A 16,364-nucleotide genomic window follows, 5' to 3' on the forward strand; every position below is an offset into this window, starting at 1 on the left:
TCCAGGCACGAGACCATGGTCTAGTGTAACCCACCCACAACTTCCAGCTTTTGCAGCATCCACATGAAACTCCCACTGAAGCTCTTGTGACTGCCCAACACCCTTTGATTTCTGCCTCCACATCTATGACTTTTTGCTGCTCACCCCACTCTGAGGACTCTTCAGACCTTCTTTCTCCTCCACCAATGTCTCAGCCAAACCTTGCTGGGCACAAGCTATCCATGCAACCAGCTGAAGCCACCTCTGTGAGGAGGACTAGCAGACCCTCAAACCCACCCCTCTGCTCACTGCTTCCCCGAAAGGGACAGAGCCAAAGGCACAAGGGTGAAGTGGCAGATGGCAAGACGCGTCTGCCAGGGAAAGAGAGACCTTCTTGACGATTTCTCTCTACTACACCATACTTCCAGCCAACATATTCAACCTACCCGCTGTTAAGTCCGGCATTCCCTATGCTAGCGGTCACCCCCAGCCTGGGCAGGAGGCTGTGGGCCAAAAGTAGTGCTGGGGGCAACACCTGAGCACACAGGAGGGCATGTGGCAACTGTAAACATCCTTAGGAAGACAGAGGGTTGTGCCTTTTGTAGGCACTTACAAAGTGGCTGGTGCTGCAGAAGGAGCCTGGTAGGATTATTTGTACAACTGAATTGTTTACTGCAGAAGTGCAATATTGCATTTTTAGTTGCACAAGAGATTTTTTTCAGCTTTTCCCATGTTTAAATATAACCAGTGGCAGAATATGTTCTGTATTATTTCGATTTTTTTTTTTTAAAAATAGGAGAATAAAGGAGAAATGTCACACGGTGAGTAATATAAGAAGTAACTTAAACCAGCAGACAATAAGGAATCTCTTGTAATACCAGCATTTTACACAGGGACACAGATGCATAAAATTTACTGTCAAAATGTTTATTGCAAAATAGAAGTTCGGAACAAAGAGAAGCAAAGGAAAAAGTTCACATCAAAAGAAAGTTTATGACACCAATTGAGGAAAATGAATACATTCCATGACTTCTTTTTGTTTGTTTGCTTTGGTTTTACACTGGAAAATCAAATCCACAGTGTGAATAAAACAAGACATCATATGTCAAGTGCAATAAAGAGAATAACTGACGCTGCAAGGTTTTCCCACACAGAAGTGTAACATCGCATGTTCCACACAAATGATATATTCAGTTTACAGCACAAGAGTTTTGGCACAGGCGTTGCGCTCAGCATTGGTTTTTTTTTTCAGAAGGGAGGATAAAGTTTTCTAACACTGTGAAAATATTTTCTATTCAAATCTCATCGGTTCACACTCGGAAGTGTAAGTAGCATTGACTCCTAGTATTCAGTACAAAACTTTTTCAGTAGTGCAAAAGCAAGAAATGCAGTGGACTATATCTGACTTTAAAAGGCATATGAATATTTAGCACACAATATAAAATGTTTAAAGAAGGCTGCTGGTTCTACAGTTTTAAACTTAAATCTTCACACATCAGAAATCTCTGTGCAGATTTTACAGTGTACACTAAGTCGAAGTCTGGGGGGAAAGGGAAAGGTCTCTCCTCCAGATTCCTACCAGTGCATTTTAAGGGCTGTGAAAATTACTAAATGAACTTATTTTTCTACCTGAACGTTCTACCTAGGACCGTAGTTAAAACTTCTGTCAAGTTAGAGGTCTTATTAAAAACCTGTAAAAGCTGCCTGATTACAGAAAAAGGAACTACAGTGCTAAAGACACACAGTAACGCTGATGAATACTGAACAGCTATATGCACACTACAGATTTACCGTTGTTGCATCAAATATTTTAACTCAGAAAAAACACTTTAAAACCCAGGAGGAAAGAGAATCAACATCTACACAAAACCGCTGGAACGATAAACAAACGACAAGTGAAGAACGTGACTGTGTGACAAGGAGCTGCTCCAGACCTCACCTCCTGGAAGCCCTTCATGTCCAGAGGAGACAAACTCCATGCCAGGCAGCACGCAACCAGCTGGGGATGCAGCACACCGACACACTGTGCCTTAGGACACTTCCTATTCCAAGGAATTAGTGGTGTGATCATCACAAAAACGACTAGATCAAATTTTTACTCCATTAACTCCCCTCTCCGTTTTTTTCTCCACTGCTGAAGGAAAAGAAAATGGAGTTGGGCATCCTGTCTTGGTCCCAGCGCACCCCATATCTTTAAGAAGCCAAAAGCCAATCCTCACCATTCTTCTCTCAGGGCATTTAGCCATCTGAGTCAACTGTTGGCAATACAACAGCCTGGTAAAAATGAGAAGTTCAGGCCTGGTTCTTACCTTTCCCCTCTTGCCAAAAGCAGCAATATTATTTTACTGCAGATAATTCCAGGGCGTTATGGAAAGTGGAGAAAGCTGTGATCCCAAAAGGCCTGTTGGGGACTAGTGTGCTGAGAGGTGTACGAGGCATGGGAAGGCTTTTGGTGGTTTTGCCCACAGCCCAGAGCAGCCAGAGAAACACCTTGTGAGTTTGGTTAATGCTTTCATAAGCTGACACGCTATGTGGCTGTGGATTGCTGTGGAGATCTGGATACCTCGGTGATAATACAGGTAGAAGACAGACTGGGTTGCACTGCAGAGCAAAATCAGGTGTGGAAGATGAAATACTCTGACCTCCTCCAACCAACATACCTGCCCACCACAGCCACTTTCAAAATCTTTATCTAGTGAGAAGCATATCAGAGGCAGAAACCAAAACAGCTTGATTCTCACATATGATTTTTTGGCTTGTGAACTGGAGACATTTGGTATGAAAGTCATCACAGGAAAGTAAAAATGCAATCAATACTTTTTTTTTTTTTTTTAAAATAAGCATAGCTAATATCCTAACTATCACACTATCGCAAGGGAATTGCACCAGAAGAGTTTGTCATGTTACCACCTTCTCTAAAATTCAGGAACCATTGCTACTTTGAACGCGCAGGTAAGTTTTACAGGAGTTTAAATTTTTCCTTAAAATAGCTTAATTTGCTTTGACAAAGAATGTATGGGGAAAGAAAAGGGAAGGGGAAAAAATCCATCTTTGTGTCATTAAAAAATACTGGAACTAAGTAGACAGCTGAAACTCCTATGGGCATGCTACCAAATTCTGATGATATTTTGCTGAAATAAGATACACGCCTGGGTAAGCACAAAACCTTGATGACAGACTTAAATCTTGTGATTTTGCAACTATGAAACCCTATGTCATACTACTTAAGGATTATTTTTATTTTTGTAAAGATGGAGTAGATTTACAAATTGAGCTAAAACCCATGCAAATATAAATGTGCACGAAGTGCTCTGAGATTGTCAGATGCTAAAAAAGTGCAAAACATCAATGCTAGCAACAGATTTTTTTTGTTTTTTTGAATATTAAATGTACTGAACCAAATTTCATTTTCAGTTAAAGCTGTACAACCCTACACCGCTTACGTGGTACAGTAATTTATGCACAATGACACACATCTTAAAATCTAAAGTGCACGTATTAGATTACACAAATCCATCAAATTTTCCTGGGTGCAAAGTGGCAGTTACAAAAATAGTATCATTGTTGTGGGTGCTAGCAGACATAGACTTACAAAAATAGTACAAATCTGAACTGGAAACAGCCTATTTGCTCTTATTTCCATTTAATTGTTTGCCCTTCAATGTCCCTTTTCCTCCCTAAAATCGGGTTGCTTTGATGGACCTAAGAAGCCACCCCTACCAGCGCTGAAGGAGCAAGTTTCTCCTTGGGATACTCCATAGTCTTATTACATCATTTAAATTACAAATCTCTCGTGAGAAAAGCTGCCTGATACAAGAGGGTTAACATCAAGCCAATGGATTTCAACCATCAGGAAGAAGGTGGAATGTAGGAACCACATCCTACAGAAACGAAGCATCTTGGAGGGTCTAATTCTGTGTGAAGTGAGAGGAGCGGGCAAGCTCGAAGCGCAGCACTCGCTGCCTTGCAGGTTACCAGACCAGTGCTGATGCTTAAGGATAAAACAATTCTCTCTCACAACCCAAAGAGGTGCCCGCTCATCACTCTAGAAAAACTCCTTCAAAGAACTTTCTCTTTTCTTGAGTGAACATGTAATGATTTCAGGCCTGCTGTTATCTAATGTATCCATTTTTCTGTAAGCTATCTACAAAAACACTCGCCATAATATGTAGGTTAGAGCTGTGTAACAGGCAAGCCTATAATTAAAGAAGCCACTCAAAAACAGAAGTTTTCATAAAAGAAACCCCTCCAGTAATTGAGAACGGAATTTTGATGGCTTATTCCCACTACAGCTGAACTAGACAGTAACGTTTTCCTTTTGAAATGCTGCCCTTCTTCCTTGGGCAAATATTTTACATCATCTTCCTTTCTAACCTGCATTTGTGTTAGCGCTGGTTTCCCTCCCTCCTTCTGCATCACCACTAAAGGGGTCATCAGGAGAAACGTACTCACTGCTCTCAACATAAGTGCCTGGCAGGCAATTATTGCAGCAGATTGTTACACACTGAGTTTTATGGTAAGTCGTAACAGCGGTGGCAATACCTTAAAAGTGATTTAGCTGCAAAAAAACAGGTACGCAGAGACTAGTAAATATTCCTCGCATTACCGCCATCATGGAGAATTTCACGTAAGCCACAGTAGCAGGACCCAAGCTGAAATGTCATTGTGGCTTCTCTTTGTCCTTTCATAAGGGTAGCACACACGGTTTACGAGATGCAACAGAAGCAAAATTTACTAACACCGATTTTTACTCTCAGGTACCAGAATAAGTCCATCAAAGTTAATGAGGCTTCCTGAATTTACATCAACATAACCGAAAATTAGCTTCTAGATCACAATATCTGATAATAGATGCAGAGGTCTGATTGCAGTTCGCTTTGCTGGAGTGAATTATATACACATGCATACACACGTGAGGGGGGAAAAAACATCATCTACTAAAAGGGATTATCTGGATTCTGCTGCTATTCAGTTTTTAAACTGTGTATTTAACTAACCCCTCTCTTCCCCTCAACCAAGCTTATCTCTTCCTAGAAACCTATTTGTGACTTCCCACAATGTCGCCTTGAAAAAGGCTTTAAATTAGAAACACAGCAAACCCCTTCACTGCAACAGTAAAAAAGAACGGACTATAGAGAACAGCAAATCTGGAAGTACAAGTATATTCGTATGATTGACAATGAAAGGGGTAAGGGAAATGACAAAAAACACAAAAGAAAAGTGTGAAGTACATTAATTGCATTAAAGGCATTGAAGTTTCCCCCAGTGTAGTCAGATCTGAAGTTTATCAAGCCATAGTTTCTGTAATCAGGCATCAAGAATTATAGATATAATCACGGTTCTTAAAATAATAATAATCTCAATTAGTTCGGAAAGTTTAGTTCCAAATTTCATCAAAGCAGAAATAAGTCAGCACAATCTAAACAAAAACAACATGTCTTTCTACACACAAACATGCTCAGCCTGGAAAACGTCTCGCCTTTTTTTTTTTTTTTTTTTTCTTTTACAGGATTTAAACAGACCAAACTGACAGGATTCTCATTCTAAAACTTTATTGTTTTGCTTTACTAAAACCGATTTCAGGGTTAATTCTATAACTGATTTCATTCGCTGCTATCATCTGTGTCATCAAAATAATCATCATCATCATCGTCATCTGACCAGTCGAATTCACTGAAACCCAAAGCCATGTTGATTTTCTTTCCTTTTCTCATAGAGGTGGTTTTAGAAGAATTCTTTTTGGCTTGCATGTTTATCTGCATTCCAGACTGCAGGACAGATCCTGCTTGGTTCAGAGAGAAGATATCCCCAAAGCCCGTCATCATCAAGGCCTTCAGACTTTGGTTCATGCCAGCTACCTCCCCGTTACTTGTTGCTGTGATCTGACATGACATCTCTGCACTGTTTGACTCCTCTGTTTTAGATTCAAAGTAAGACTCCTCAGACATTCTTGCAGCAAGAGGTAAGAAAAACTATTTAGAGGAGGAAAGGACAGAGCAAAAGTGAAAGTTAGAACCAATTTAAAAATCGAGGAAAAAAGACACCACCAGATTAGTTGGCAATCAACAGAAAGCACAACGATTAGTGAATCTAAACACAGAGAATTCATTTAACCAGACAGCTTCATTCTGGGGTCATTGTTCTTAAACAAAAGTGCAAAATCACTGAGTCGCATGGCAAGAACCACAGGTAGCAGAGCTTTCGTGACAAAAGATTCAAACTCTTCAATCCTTCATTTTGTACAGTGTAAAACAGCACGTGACATTTCCCAGCCAGGGGGACTTGCTCCCAGGGCAATGCGGGTACAACAAAAGCCTGACTGAGTTGCTTAATTGAACCTTTCAGGATTGAAGAATAAATCACGTTAAGATCAGAGAACCCCAACAAGCTCCCGAAGTTTGGTGCAGAAGTAGCAGCCCTCTAACATCAGAGCTAACAGCAGCAGTATTATTTGTGCAGAGGCCGGTTTGGGGCGTATGCTCAGAAGGAGAGGAAGGGGTCACCCTGCCACGGCCGCAATCAGAAACAAGCCTCTCACCAGTGCAAAGGACACAGGAACTGGCCTCCAGCCCGCACCAGCACCTTGCTTCTGGAAGCTGTCCCCAGGAGGAGCAGGCAGGGAAAGAGGAGCTGTTTGGTCAGCTGGTCAGCTTCTTCAGCTCGGGTGCCTTTTTTTTTCCCCCCATTTCTTTATATTTTTTTTTAAGTGATATCAATAGGTATCAATAGATACCCACCATTTGGTTGTACATCATATTAAATCCCTACTGATTTAATTTTCACCTACAGATAATGGCATTTTCCTGACCCAATCTGTTTGTAATAACAAATGGAATGTGCCCTCTCCAGCTAAATAACGATCAATGCCACTTTAGAGTGGCTGGGCTAGTACCATCTGTGACAGGCTTGCCTGTTCTTCTCAGGGAGTAAAAACTCAGGAGTTTCACCCCAAATTAAACTACCTACTAAAGCAAGAGCAGGGGAGCTGTGTGCAGACACCTGAACTGGCCTTTCTTTCAAAAGCTGTTTGCAAAACTACCTGCCCAAAATCCATGGTTTTCCACATCTTTTTTAACCTAATCAGAAAACTGGCGGAAGAGTCAACGGCAGTTGGTCCCAACGAGTTACAGGGGTCATTACAGTGATGCACTGGTCCGTAACATAGGAGGCTTCCTGGCCAGGCTGCTCAAAGAGTGCCTGTTTGTTGTCAAAGCCACTTACATTGGCAAATTGTCTGTCATTAAAAAGGGCAATATCCGTGTTTTGTTCCTCTCAAGTTTTCCCTACTTATATAGGCTTTCCATTTGTGTCGTGGTTAACAAAAGCTAGTGGCTAAAGCTTAAGAAATAAAAATAAAATTAAGAAGTCGGGGAGATGGGGTGCCCTAAATACTCTTCATGTGTCCTATGGTTAAGTGATGAAGGAACCTGCAGCTAAGCTTCTGTACACCTGGCTGTACCGGACAAAACCACACCATCACCAGAGCATTACTCGGATCAAGGACACCAAAAGCTCCTACTGATAAAGAGAAGGAATATTTTAAAAACATGATCTAGCCACGGAAACAAGATGCCCAGCATAAATGATTCGTCGCCAGGTAGTTCTTCCGTCAGCTATTGGCGTTTCAGTCACTTTAGATCCATGGAAACCCACCCACTGGGAAGAATTCCCCATAAAAATAAATAAAGCTGCATAACAGCTTTCCCCTAAAACACGTTTCTGGGTCAGTGTTTGTGCAATACCTGGCAGTGGGTAAGCTGTGAATGGGCCATGACTGTGGCTCATTTTGTGAGATATAATCACCTTACTACCTCCTTATTTTGTCCTCTTGTTATCTGGAGAGCAGAACCTTTGCGACTGGACCTGCCTTTGTCGCATTGCATATGACAACTATCGTGAAGAGACTTTTATAGATGGCTAGGATCCCCAATCTCTGTGCAAGCCACTGTTCTTCTTAAACGATCACCTGCAGGGGCATGGCACCACATGTGAGCATCTGGATGGATTTCATGTCTTGCTGACTGTCTTCCTCTAGATATGAGCTTCAGCTTAGCTACCTACACTCTCTTCTTAAAAGTCAGGTCCTCTTTCAAAAGAAGTCTCCCATTTCACTACAGCTGTGGATATATTTTATTCCCCCAAAAGGCTCCGTATCCCCTTGTGCAAGAGGCTCTTGGAGATCTGCACAAAGGGAATTTGCAAGGATCAGACTCAAAGGTGTCTGTTGTATGAGACACAGCAGAAACAGGGTCAAAACAAGAGCAGGGAGAAACACTACTTTCACTGAAGTGTTTCTAAAGATTGGCCTCATCCTTCTCTCATGCTGATGTGTGTAAAGCTATAGTTTATTCTTTGGAGTGGGCGCAGCCTGCCACTCATAGCTACCTACCACGCAGGATGAAGCTTCTACCAACCCTAAAACACTGGAGAAACAAGCCACAGAGACAGCTTTCGCTGTCCTCCTTCCACTTGGTTTGAGTTTCTCCTCCTGGACACCACTTTAACAGTATCTACTGGCCTCTGGTCTTTGCTGCAGAGCGAAACGAGGAAGTGACTGTGAAGTGCAGAGCGGGGATGACAGTACCAGCTAAGACACAACAAGGCCTAGCATTGGTTAAGAACCAGGTATAAGCCTAGTTGGCTTGTGTTATTAGCTCTGGTTGCCGTATCCTTACTACTATTCTTACAGCCAAGGTAGCTTAAAATCGCGCAGAGCACCTCCCGGTTGCAATCCTCCAGTTTGACGCCGGTGAGCGGACGTACCCTGAATGAACCAAGGGAGGGAGGGAGACACTTGACTCCAAGGATTACAGCTTGCAAACAGAACGCCGGGGGGGTATTTTGCAAATGGTTTACAGCTATGAGTTTAAAATATAGCTGTATTTGTAGAACTTCATTTGCTATGAAAAAAACAATCCTGCTTGAACAAGCCAATTTTTGTCAGTATGTCAATTTTTTTTTCCAACAAAACGGCGCTTTTTTAAAGCCGTTCCATGTTAACAGTTCACTAAAGATCTATGGGAAAAACAAATCTATATTTCTCTATTAGAGGAAATTGCATTTAAATGCCATAGGAGAGTTGGGTTAATGTTATGCAGAAAGATAGTTCATGCTTAGCACAATAGGCCTTAGCACAATGCTTTATTCTTCCAGCAATGCCAGCACTAAGTGAAAAGTAGAAGTCATAAGCAAGTACAGCATAAAAAAAAAAAAAAAAAAAAATCCTAGGGCCTTGCTCGTGAAAAGATTTGCTCATTAAGGCTGTGTCTCATGCTGTGCTCAGGATAGATGACGGCCCACAGCTCAGTTACTGGAAGTTTGCAAGCGTTAAAGCAGGCATACAGATATCTGCTGAGAACATACAGTATCTGCACATAGGAAAACATTCATTCTTCATGATTTCATTACTGCGTATGTTCACAGCTGGAACATGAATGCAACTTAATTCAAACAATAGCAATAAGCTTAAACACAAGTTGTATGTAAATGGGTCTGCTTGGAATGAAGGTTGTAAGTAGGATAAAATTGGGCATAAAAAAAATCATATGTGACTGCAATCTCAATTTGGTATTTGTTTTATCTAGTGCTTTAAAAACAAGTAGGTAATGCGGTATTTTTTTCTTAACAACAATTCTGTTGTAGTATGTCTAGCCATGCACCAACCCTGTGGTCCTCCCTCTGCCAATCAGTAGTCAAAAGCATCACATTTCGTTAAGAAACTCAAGATAATCCAAAGAAGGTTTTTTGTTCAATTTATTAATAGAAATGTGGCAATCCTAACAGCTAATAACTGGACAGTACAAGAATGTTAACTATGGTTATGAACAAAGCCCTAAATTAACACATCAAATTTTGACCCCCTTTTTCACAGAATGGAAATTTGCTTCTTCTCCAAGAAAAAGAACAAAATAAATAAACAAAAAATCCACATAAGTTTCTCAAGCCGCCTTCTGCAAGAAACAAATGATTCTTACATTTAAGACCAAATCCTGCATCCATTAAAGTCAACAACTTTCTAGTTGAAAAATGAATTTATTGAATGCAATCAACCTTCAAAGCTGAGAACTGTAATTAAATCAAGGTGAAACTACTTAAGTGCCCATGGCACAATATGAACTATCAGCAATATCTGATATCTAATGTATTAGATGAAATTTTTAAAAATAGTATAGCTATTTGCAGTGATGTAATAAATAAGACTTTAATTGGCCTAAAGGAACAACTAAAGAAAATAGGGGCACTATTTCCTCGGTGTGTCTTTAGATTTACATAGACAAAGCTCCAATTACTTTCTGAAGAAAGATGAAAGGTTGAATTATTGTCTACTTACAGGAGTATTGGACTGTTCAGTTAACTTCTGCTCCCACATCCTCAAACGTCGCTCCCGTTCCTTTAGTTCCTGCTCTTTAAAGCTCAGATCACGCTCCAGTTTCTTTAGTCTCTCTAAGGTTGCCTCAATTTCACATCTGCACAGAGACAATTTGTTACGTCTTGTCTTTTCCTGACAGATATAAATTGTTCATAATTCCCACTTGAATGTTAATTAAATGTGAAAGGCTGAAAAGTACAATACTAACTCAAGCAGTTCATTTAATTACCAAATGCAAAGCCTTTCAGAGCTTTAAGAACTGGCAATGTTTATACTTGAGAATACCACAATACCTTCAGTTGAAGAAAAATAACATTTGAAAGAGTAAAACGCCATATAATAACAACATTTTAAAAACTAAAATGCTGTCTTTTCCCTCAACATCGTGAAACATGATCTTATCCATAAAGAAACTGCACTAAGAACTAGTAACAGGTCAATCATTAGCAACACAACACGGGCAGTCTAAGAGGCCCCGCTGCCTGGGTTTATAACTTGGCTATAAATATTATTTGGACTTATACTCAAAATACACAGAACCAGCACTAGGCTGTTCTTCCCACTTACCTTCCTGTTTCTCTAGGTGAGGATAAAAGAACAAGAATATAAACCATGATACGACCCAGCCCTGCAAAAGGCTACAAATACAAGCTTCTCAAGTCTGGCATAGTTAATAAAAGGATTTGGTACTTTCCTCTGCTTCTCACCATACATGCAAAGGTGTGAAAAATAAGAAAGGCAGGAAATGAGGGCAGTACTCTAAGAAGCTTCAAGATACTGTCTTTATTGGCTTGCACTGCATGTGCCTCATCCCTTAAGAAAGCGATTTCCTTTGACATGCTTCCTGACAGGCAGTATCTTTTAAATACACGAACTGAACTGAACTCTTGGAAAAGAGTTGAACAAGTTTTGCGCTGCAAATGCATGGGTGAATACTAGAAAGTACACAAAAGTAATTCTGCCACTAAATTCAGCCACATTTTTTGCTTGTGGGATAACCAAAGAAAAACCTCCCATTTGGATCAGAGGTTGCATTTGCATTTAACAAACCGTTTCTGTGACTGTTTGGGAGACTGTGCACTGCCTGCCACCTGTGTCCTGACTAGTACTTCAACTGTTCCCTATTCACAGCGTGGGAATCATCAACCGCAGCGTTTCATTTTCCTCCTGGAGAGAGCACGCTCCTAAGGAGACAAGAGATCCTAAAGAGAGCTCTGAAGATAGCTACTGAGACTCTGCAGTGCCAAGTCTTCTGCTCAAACTTTCACAACTTCTTCCCTTCATAAACACGCCATAAACAAAATCTCCTCCTGCTGATGTTTTCAAAAAGAAAATAAAAGGACTAACAGAGTTAGTTTTCATTTCTACTGGGGGGATGGGAGTGGGGAGATAATAGGAAAAAAGTGAGTATTTCTTCCTGTAAATATCCTGCCCTAGCATGTCCAGTATCAACCTAAAGGAGTTCAGCCTCTCGATGTGGGAAAATGCATACACAAATTTTAAGTCAATGAAACAACTTAAATATTCCAAATCTTATAGATTTTTTTTATTTTAGTAACACACCTCTGTCAGAGAGTAAAGCTCACAAAGTACAGTGAAAGGATTCAGGGGTGGGAGAACGAGCAAACTCTACGACCACGCTTAATTCTACTGCAAAAATCAGCCACCTGGGGCAAGGGCATTTATCACACTTAAATCCCGCTGAGCGAGCTCTTCGATGTAGTGGTCAGAACAAATGCCCCTCGCAATTATTATGCTTCAGATTTCAAGCAAAATTCTCTCCCATATTTAGGCATGCAAAGGTGAGGGGCTGATCCTGGTGCTGGGGGGAAAGTGGTCACACATCCTAATGAAGGAAAAAACATCCATCCTAATAAAGGAACAAAACAAAAACGCTCTGGATAAAAGGTCAGAAAGTGACTCCAAGCGTGCATTTCCCTATTGTAAAACCTTTCTGCCAGGTGCAATATATACTATGCAATCTACTGGGGGGGAGGATAGTTGCAAGTGCTGCTTTCCTTAGTTTGTCTCTCAACTTCACTACTACTTACACGCAACTCTGTAATTTTTAAAATATGTAAATTAAGGTTCTCTTTTAAATAACATTCTGCACTAGGAAAGTCCTGGTAACAATAGCTTTCTATATGTCAAAAGTCTATTTTGTGTGGTAATTACCTCTCTTCATTAGACAGAAACTTCTCTTATAATAAAAGGTCAGTCTGTGAAAACAGTTGCATTCTGAGAAATAATTCCACTGTATAATAAAACTGTGTAATTAAAGAGAGAGCTACCGTACATTGCCCAGTTAATGAGTCTTACTTCATAAATGAAGCAGCTTGAAACATTATACATGGTAGAGCATGTGGATTTGTTTGCTCCTGTAGTTCTGCAGTCTGAGCACACTGTCTTTTCTAGAATAATCTCATTCTGTGACACTGAGGAATGTATACTGTACTGTTAGAAATTATAATGATGAACAGTCACAGATTAAAAATAATGACTGGCATTTGTTTATATGTCTTGAATTGCTACTGATACACTAATATAAGTATCCCTAATAGACTATTTTAATCGTTAGAACAGCCGCTCGTGGGGAGAGGGTAGAAGGAGAAATGCAGTTAGTATATATGACTAAATGCAGACAAATGTGATGTCTCACTGAATTGGAACATCATTACTTCAATAGTAATTTTTTCCTACTGTAATAAAAGTGACTGGAGAAAGACATGAAGGCAGACCCGTGCAACTGAGCCGTAAGATAGGGCTGCTATTTGATAAAATAATAAAAATGTGAAGGGTAGAACAGTTAGGAAATAAAATACTGACTTATTTTAAGGAAACGACAGAACAGGCAGATTAATGTATTAATTATTATTAATGTATTATTAACAGAAACATCAAGACCAGTAAATATTGCAAATAAGACCACACTAAAGATAGGTCAAAGTGTCATTTATCTTGTCACCTCTGTGAGTCCTGCATAAACTGAGCCCACTCTCAGTTTTCAAGTCAGCCAGTCAGAGAGGCTGAAGACTGGTTACCTGCTGTTACAGATGCATTTTTTGCATGTCTCTACACAAAACAAACCTGCTCTTTTTTTGAGTGGGAAAAAATGTAATCCAGCTTGTCTGAGCTTTGATTTGCTTTGATAAGAGCAGTATCCTTGTGAAAGTGCGGTATGTGGATCACTAATTTGGATGTCCCTCAAAGAACAAGCGTCACCTTCACTTTTCCCAAGCCCATCCTTCTCCAGGGCTCTGACAGCCAGGCTTCATTAAAATTCCCTATTTCTTGGTAATACATCTCATTCTTTCCCTACTGCTGGTCCAACTATCTCTTTGCAAATCACTACAGGATAAAAAATAAAATAATTTAAAAAAAGAGCAATGAGTAAAAAGCAAACATTTTTCAATGCAGAAGTTAAACCACATCGAACTTCTGCGCAACCGTTCTCAGAAATGGTCTTAGTCTGCTTTCGTTTATCCCTTGGGATCACTTTATGTATACAACTCCTTCATCTACTCTAACTTGCATATTTTTTGAATACTTTCTATTAATTTGGCTTAACCTTCATGAGTGTTTCCGTACAGACATGGCTTTTGCATCAGGGAAGGCAGCCGTTACCAGAACTGACGTATGAGAGTGTCGCTCTCACCCAGCTCCTGAGCAAGTCCCCACACGACTTGGGATCTTTCTGCACTTTGTGTTTCATTTCGGCTTAATTCAGAAATCAACTTTGCTTTCAGGCAAATCATGCCCTATCATGAAATCATTTTTTCTCTCTCATAGTTCCTTGTCTCCAAGTTATTTATTCTTAAAAAAAAAAAAAAAAAAAGAGACCCACCAAATTTACCTTTAACACAAGTCTCCATGGTAAGACGTTTTCCCATGACTCGGTAGTGCCAAAGAACTTTTTGTTTCTCCATGGCTTTTAATTAACACCTTGTTAGCCATTCCTCATCTGAACAATTCAGGTCCATCAAAATAAAATTTGCAAGAAATACTTGGGCTACTTGAGTCACACTCCAAGAAATTAATCAGTTTAGTAAGAAAAGAGAAGTTTAATGTAACCAAATGTCAATTAGCATGGCTTTTATTCTGCTATATTAGCAAGATTTAAGTAGTTATTTGCTTCTTCTAGAGGAATTTGAGTACTTGCTCATCTTTTAAATAATTATTTTTACTATCCAGGAGTGTATAAGAAACCCCTCCCTGGGGGATATTTTTCTTCCAACACTCCTTGTATTCTATTCCGTCTGCTACCAAAACCACAATGTCCAGAGTCTGCATAAATAATGGTAACCAAGAAATATGTTTTTATACTCTAAATACCTGAAATTTGTCCCGAGCCTTAGAATATGGATTGGGGGCTGGGGAGAGAGCATCCTGATGGCTCGTAAAAGCACCGCCACGGATAAAATCACTGACCGAGCACATCCCACGGGACCACTCCGGGGGTTGGAAGGGGGCGTCCACCCCTCGCAGCCCCCTCCGCAGGGGAGCGCGGCCCGGGCCCCGCCGCCCCGGTGGCGGTGCGGGTGCCGCAGGTCGCGGCTGTCGCCAGGAGGTGGCGCGCCGCCGCCGTCGCCGCCGGTGCCCGAGGCGGCGGGGCTGCCGCCGGCGCTGCTGAGTCAGGGCAGGAGCGGCCCCGGCCCCGGCCCGGGCTATTTATAATAACTCCCACCATGTGATCGCCAGCTCACTTTTTCCACTCGCCCGATTAAAACGATACGTCGTGATTTGCCTTGGTTGGAAGTCCGCGGAGGAAACGTGGGATGCTGGTTTTGAGACAAGCCCCGTCTCCGTGGGCTCTGCCCACCCCCGTCCTCCATCCACCCACAGCCCTGCTCCAGGGGTTCTTCGATTCCCGGCCCCGGCTGCAGGCAGGGAATCTTTTCAATCTCTCTGCTCCCAGCTTACCTGGAGCGGGGCCAGCACCGCTTAATATAGACTGAGGCACGATCGTCTGGTAAAAATCTCCTGCCCATGCAGATCTGTTTTCAAATTTTCTTTTCCAAACAGAAGGATGTACTGCGAATCAGCAAGCTTTCTGCCTGACAAATAAGCTTCAGGGGCAGGCTTGCTTTTTTTTTTTTTTTTTTTTTTTTTTTTTTTTAAGAAGTTTTTGGCACATGACGAAAATAGGCTGGAACTTTTACTGTAAAACTGTGTCATGTAATAAAATTTTCTCGGCTCTCATCTCTGTTTATAATCACTTATGAATAAAAATTCCAGCCAGCAACGGGTAAAATCACATGCTCAGGCAATGCGGGTGCACTACGCAAAACTAGGGCTGGCCTGGGCATATGCTGAATGCGGGGACACAGGTCAATACAAAGGAGAGAATGCAGAAAAAATGGCAGAACACATACAAGCAAAGACAAATGGAGGCATGGTTTGAAAGTGTATCCTTTTATGCCCTTTATCCCTTTTTTTTTTTTTAAATATAAACATATGCCTATACATTTTCTATGAAAATTGCATCAGACAGACATTGTTTCACCCTCGCATTATTGACTGAAAAACGCATAATTGGTTTTAAGATGTGCATCACAAACCCATAAATACCATCACACCTAAACCAGTGTAATAATAAATACAGGGTACAGCTAAGTGTATTGGCTCCTAATACAAGTTTCACAACATTCTGGGCATTCCTGAAAAAAACCAAGGTAAGTTACGTTCTAAAAATACCACAACACAGATATTTTCTACTAATACATCACCGGAGTCTGATGTCCTTCTGAAGAATATGGACTCACACCATTTCAAAGGAAAACCACGTTCTTTCATTTTTGGGATGAAGGAAACTTACCTCCACTCCGCCTTGTTATGCAGGAATGAGTTACACTGGTCTGGAAGGTTGCTGTCATTTGACATGGATTCCAGGATTGAAATGATCTGCTTGAAAGATGGCCTTTTCTGAAGACAAAAAACAAAAAAAGAAAAACACCAAAACAAAACACAGCGTTTGCATTCATATACAACTATGTAAAATTAGTTGCAGGAATTTTTC

General features: G+C 40.8%; 1 protein-coding gene across 9 annotated transcripts in view; it reads right to left on the reverse strand.

The window, feature by feature from the left end:
- Positions 1–16,364, reverse strand: part of MAP3K20 (mitogen-activated protein kinase kinase kinase 20) — a 96,094-nt gene that overhangs the window by 25,708 nt on the left and 54,022 nt on the right. For 6 of the 9 annotated variants that reach the window (XM_074595176.1, XM_074595175.1, XM_074595173.1 and 3 more), the window contains exons 10-11: positions 16,164–16,270; positions 10,310–10,445 (exon numbers count right to left, since the gene is read on the reverse strand). In XM_074595176.1, coding sequence (XP_074451277.1) covers positions 10,310–10,445; positions 16,164–16,270 — 243 coding nt within the window. Of the gene's footprint in view, positions 1–5,514; positions 5,952–10,309; positions 10,446–16,163; positions 16,271–16,364 lie in introns of those variants that run through there. The other 3 variants (XM_074595177.1, XM_074595178.1, XM_074595179.1) reach the window with 1 other exon arrangement.

This window comes from Larus michahellis, chromosome 7 (assembly GCF_964199755.1).
Source record: "Larus michahellis chromosome 7, bLarMic1.1, whole genome shotgun sequence".
In the NCBI taxonomy this organism is placed as follows: Eukaryota; Metazoa; Chordata; class Aves; order Charadriiformes; family Laridae; genus Larus; species Larus michahellis.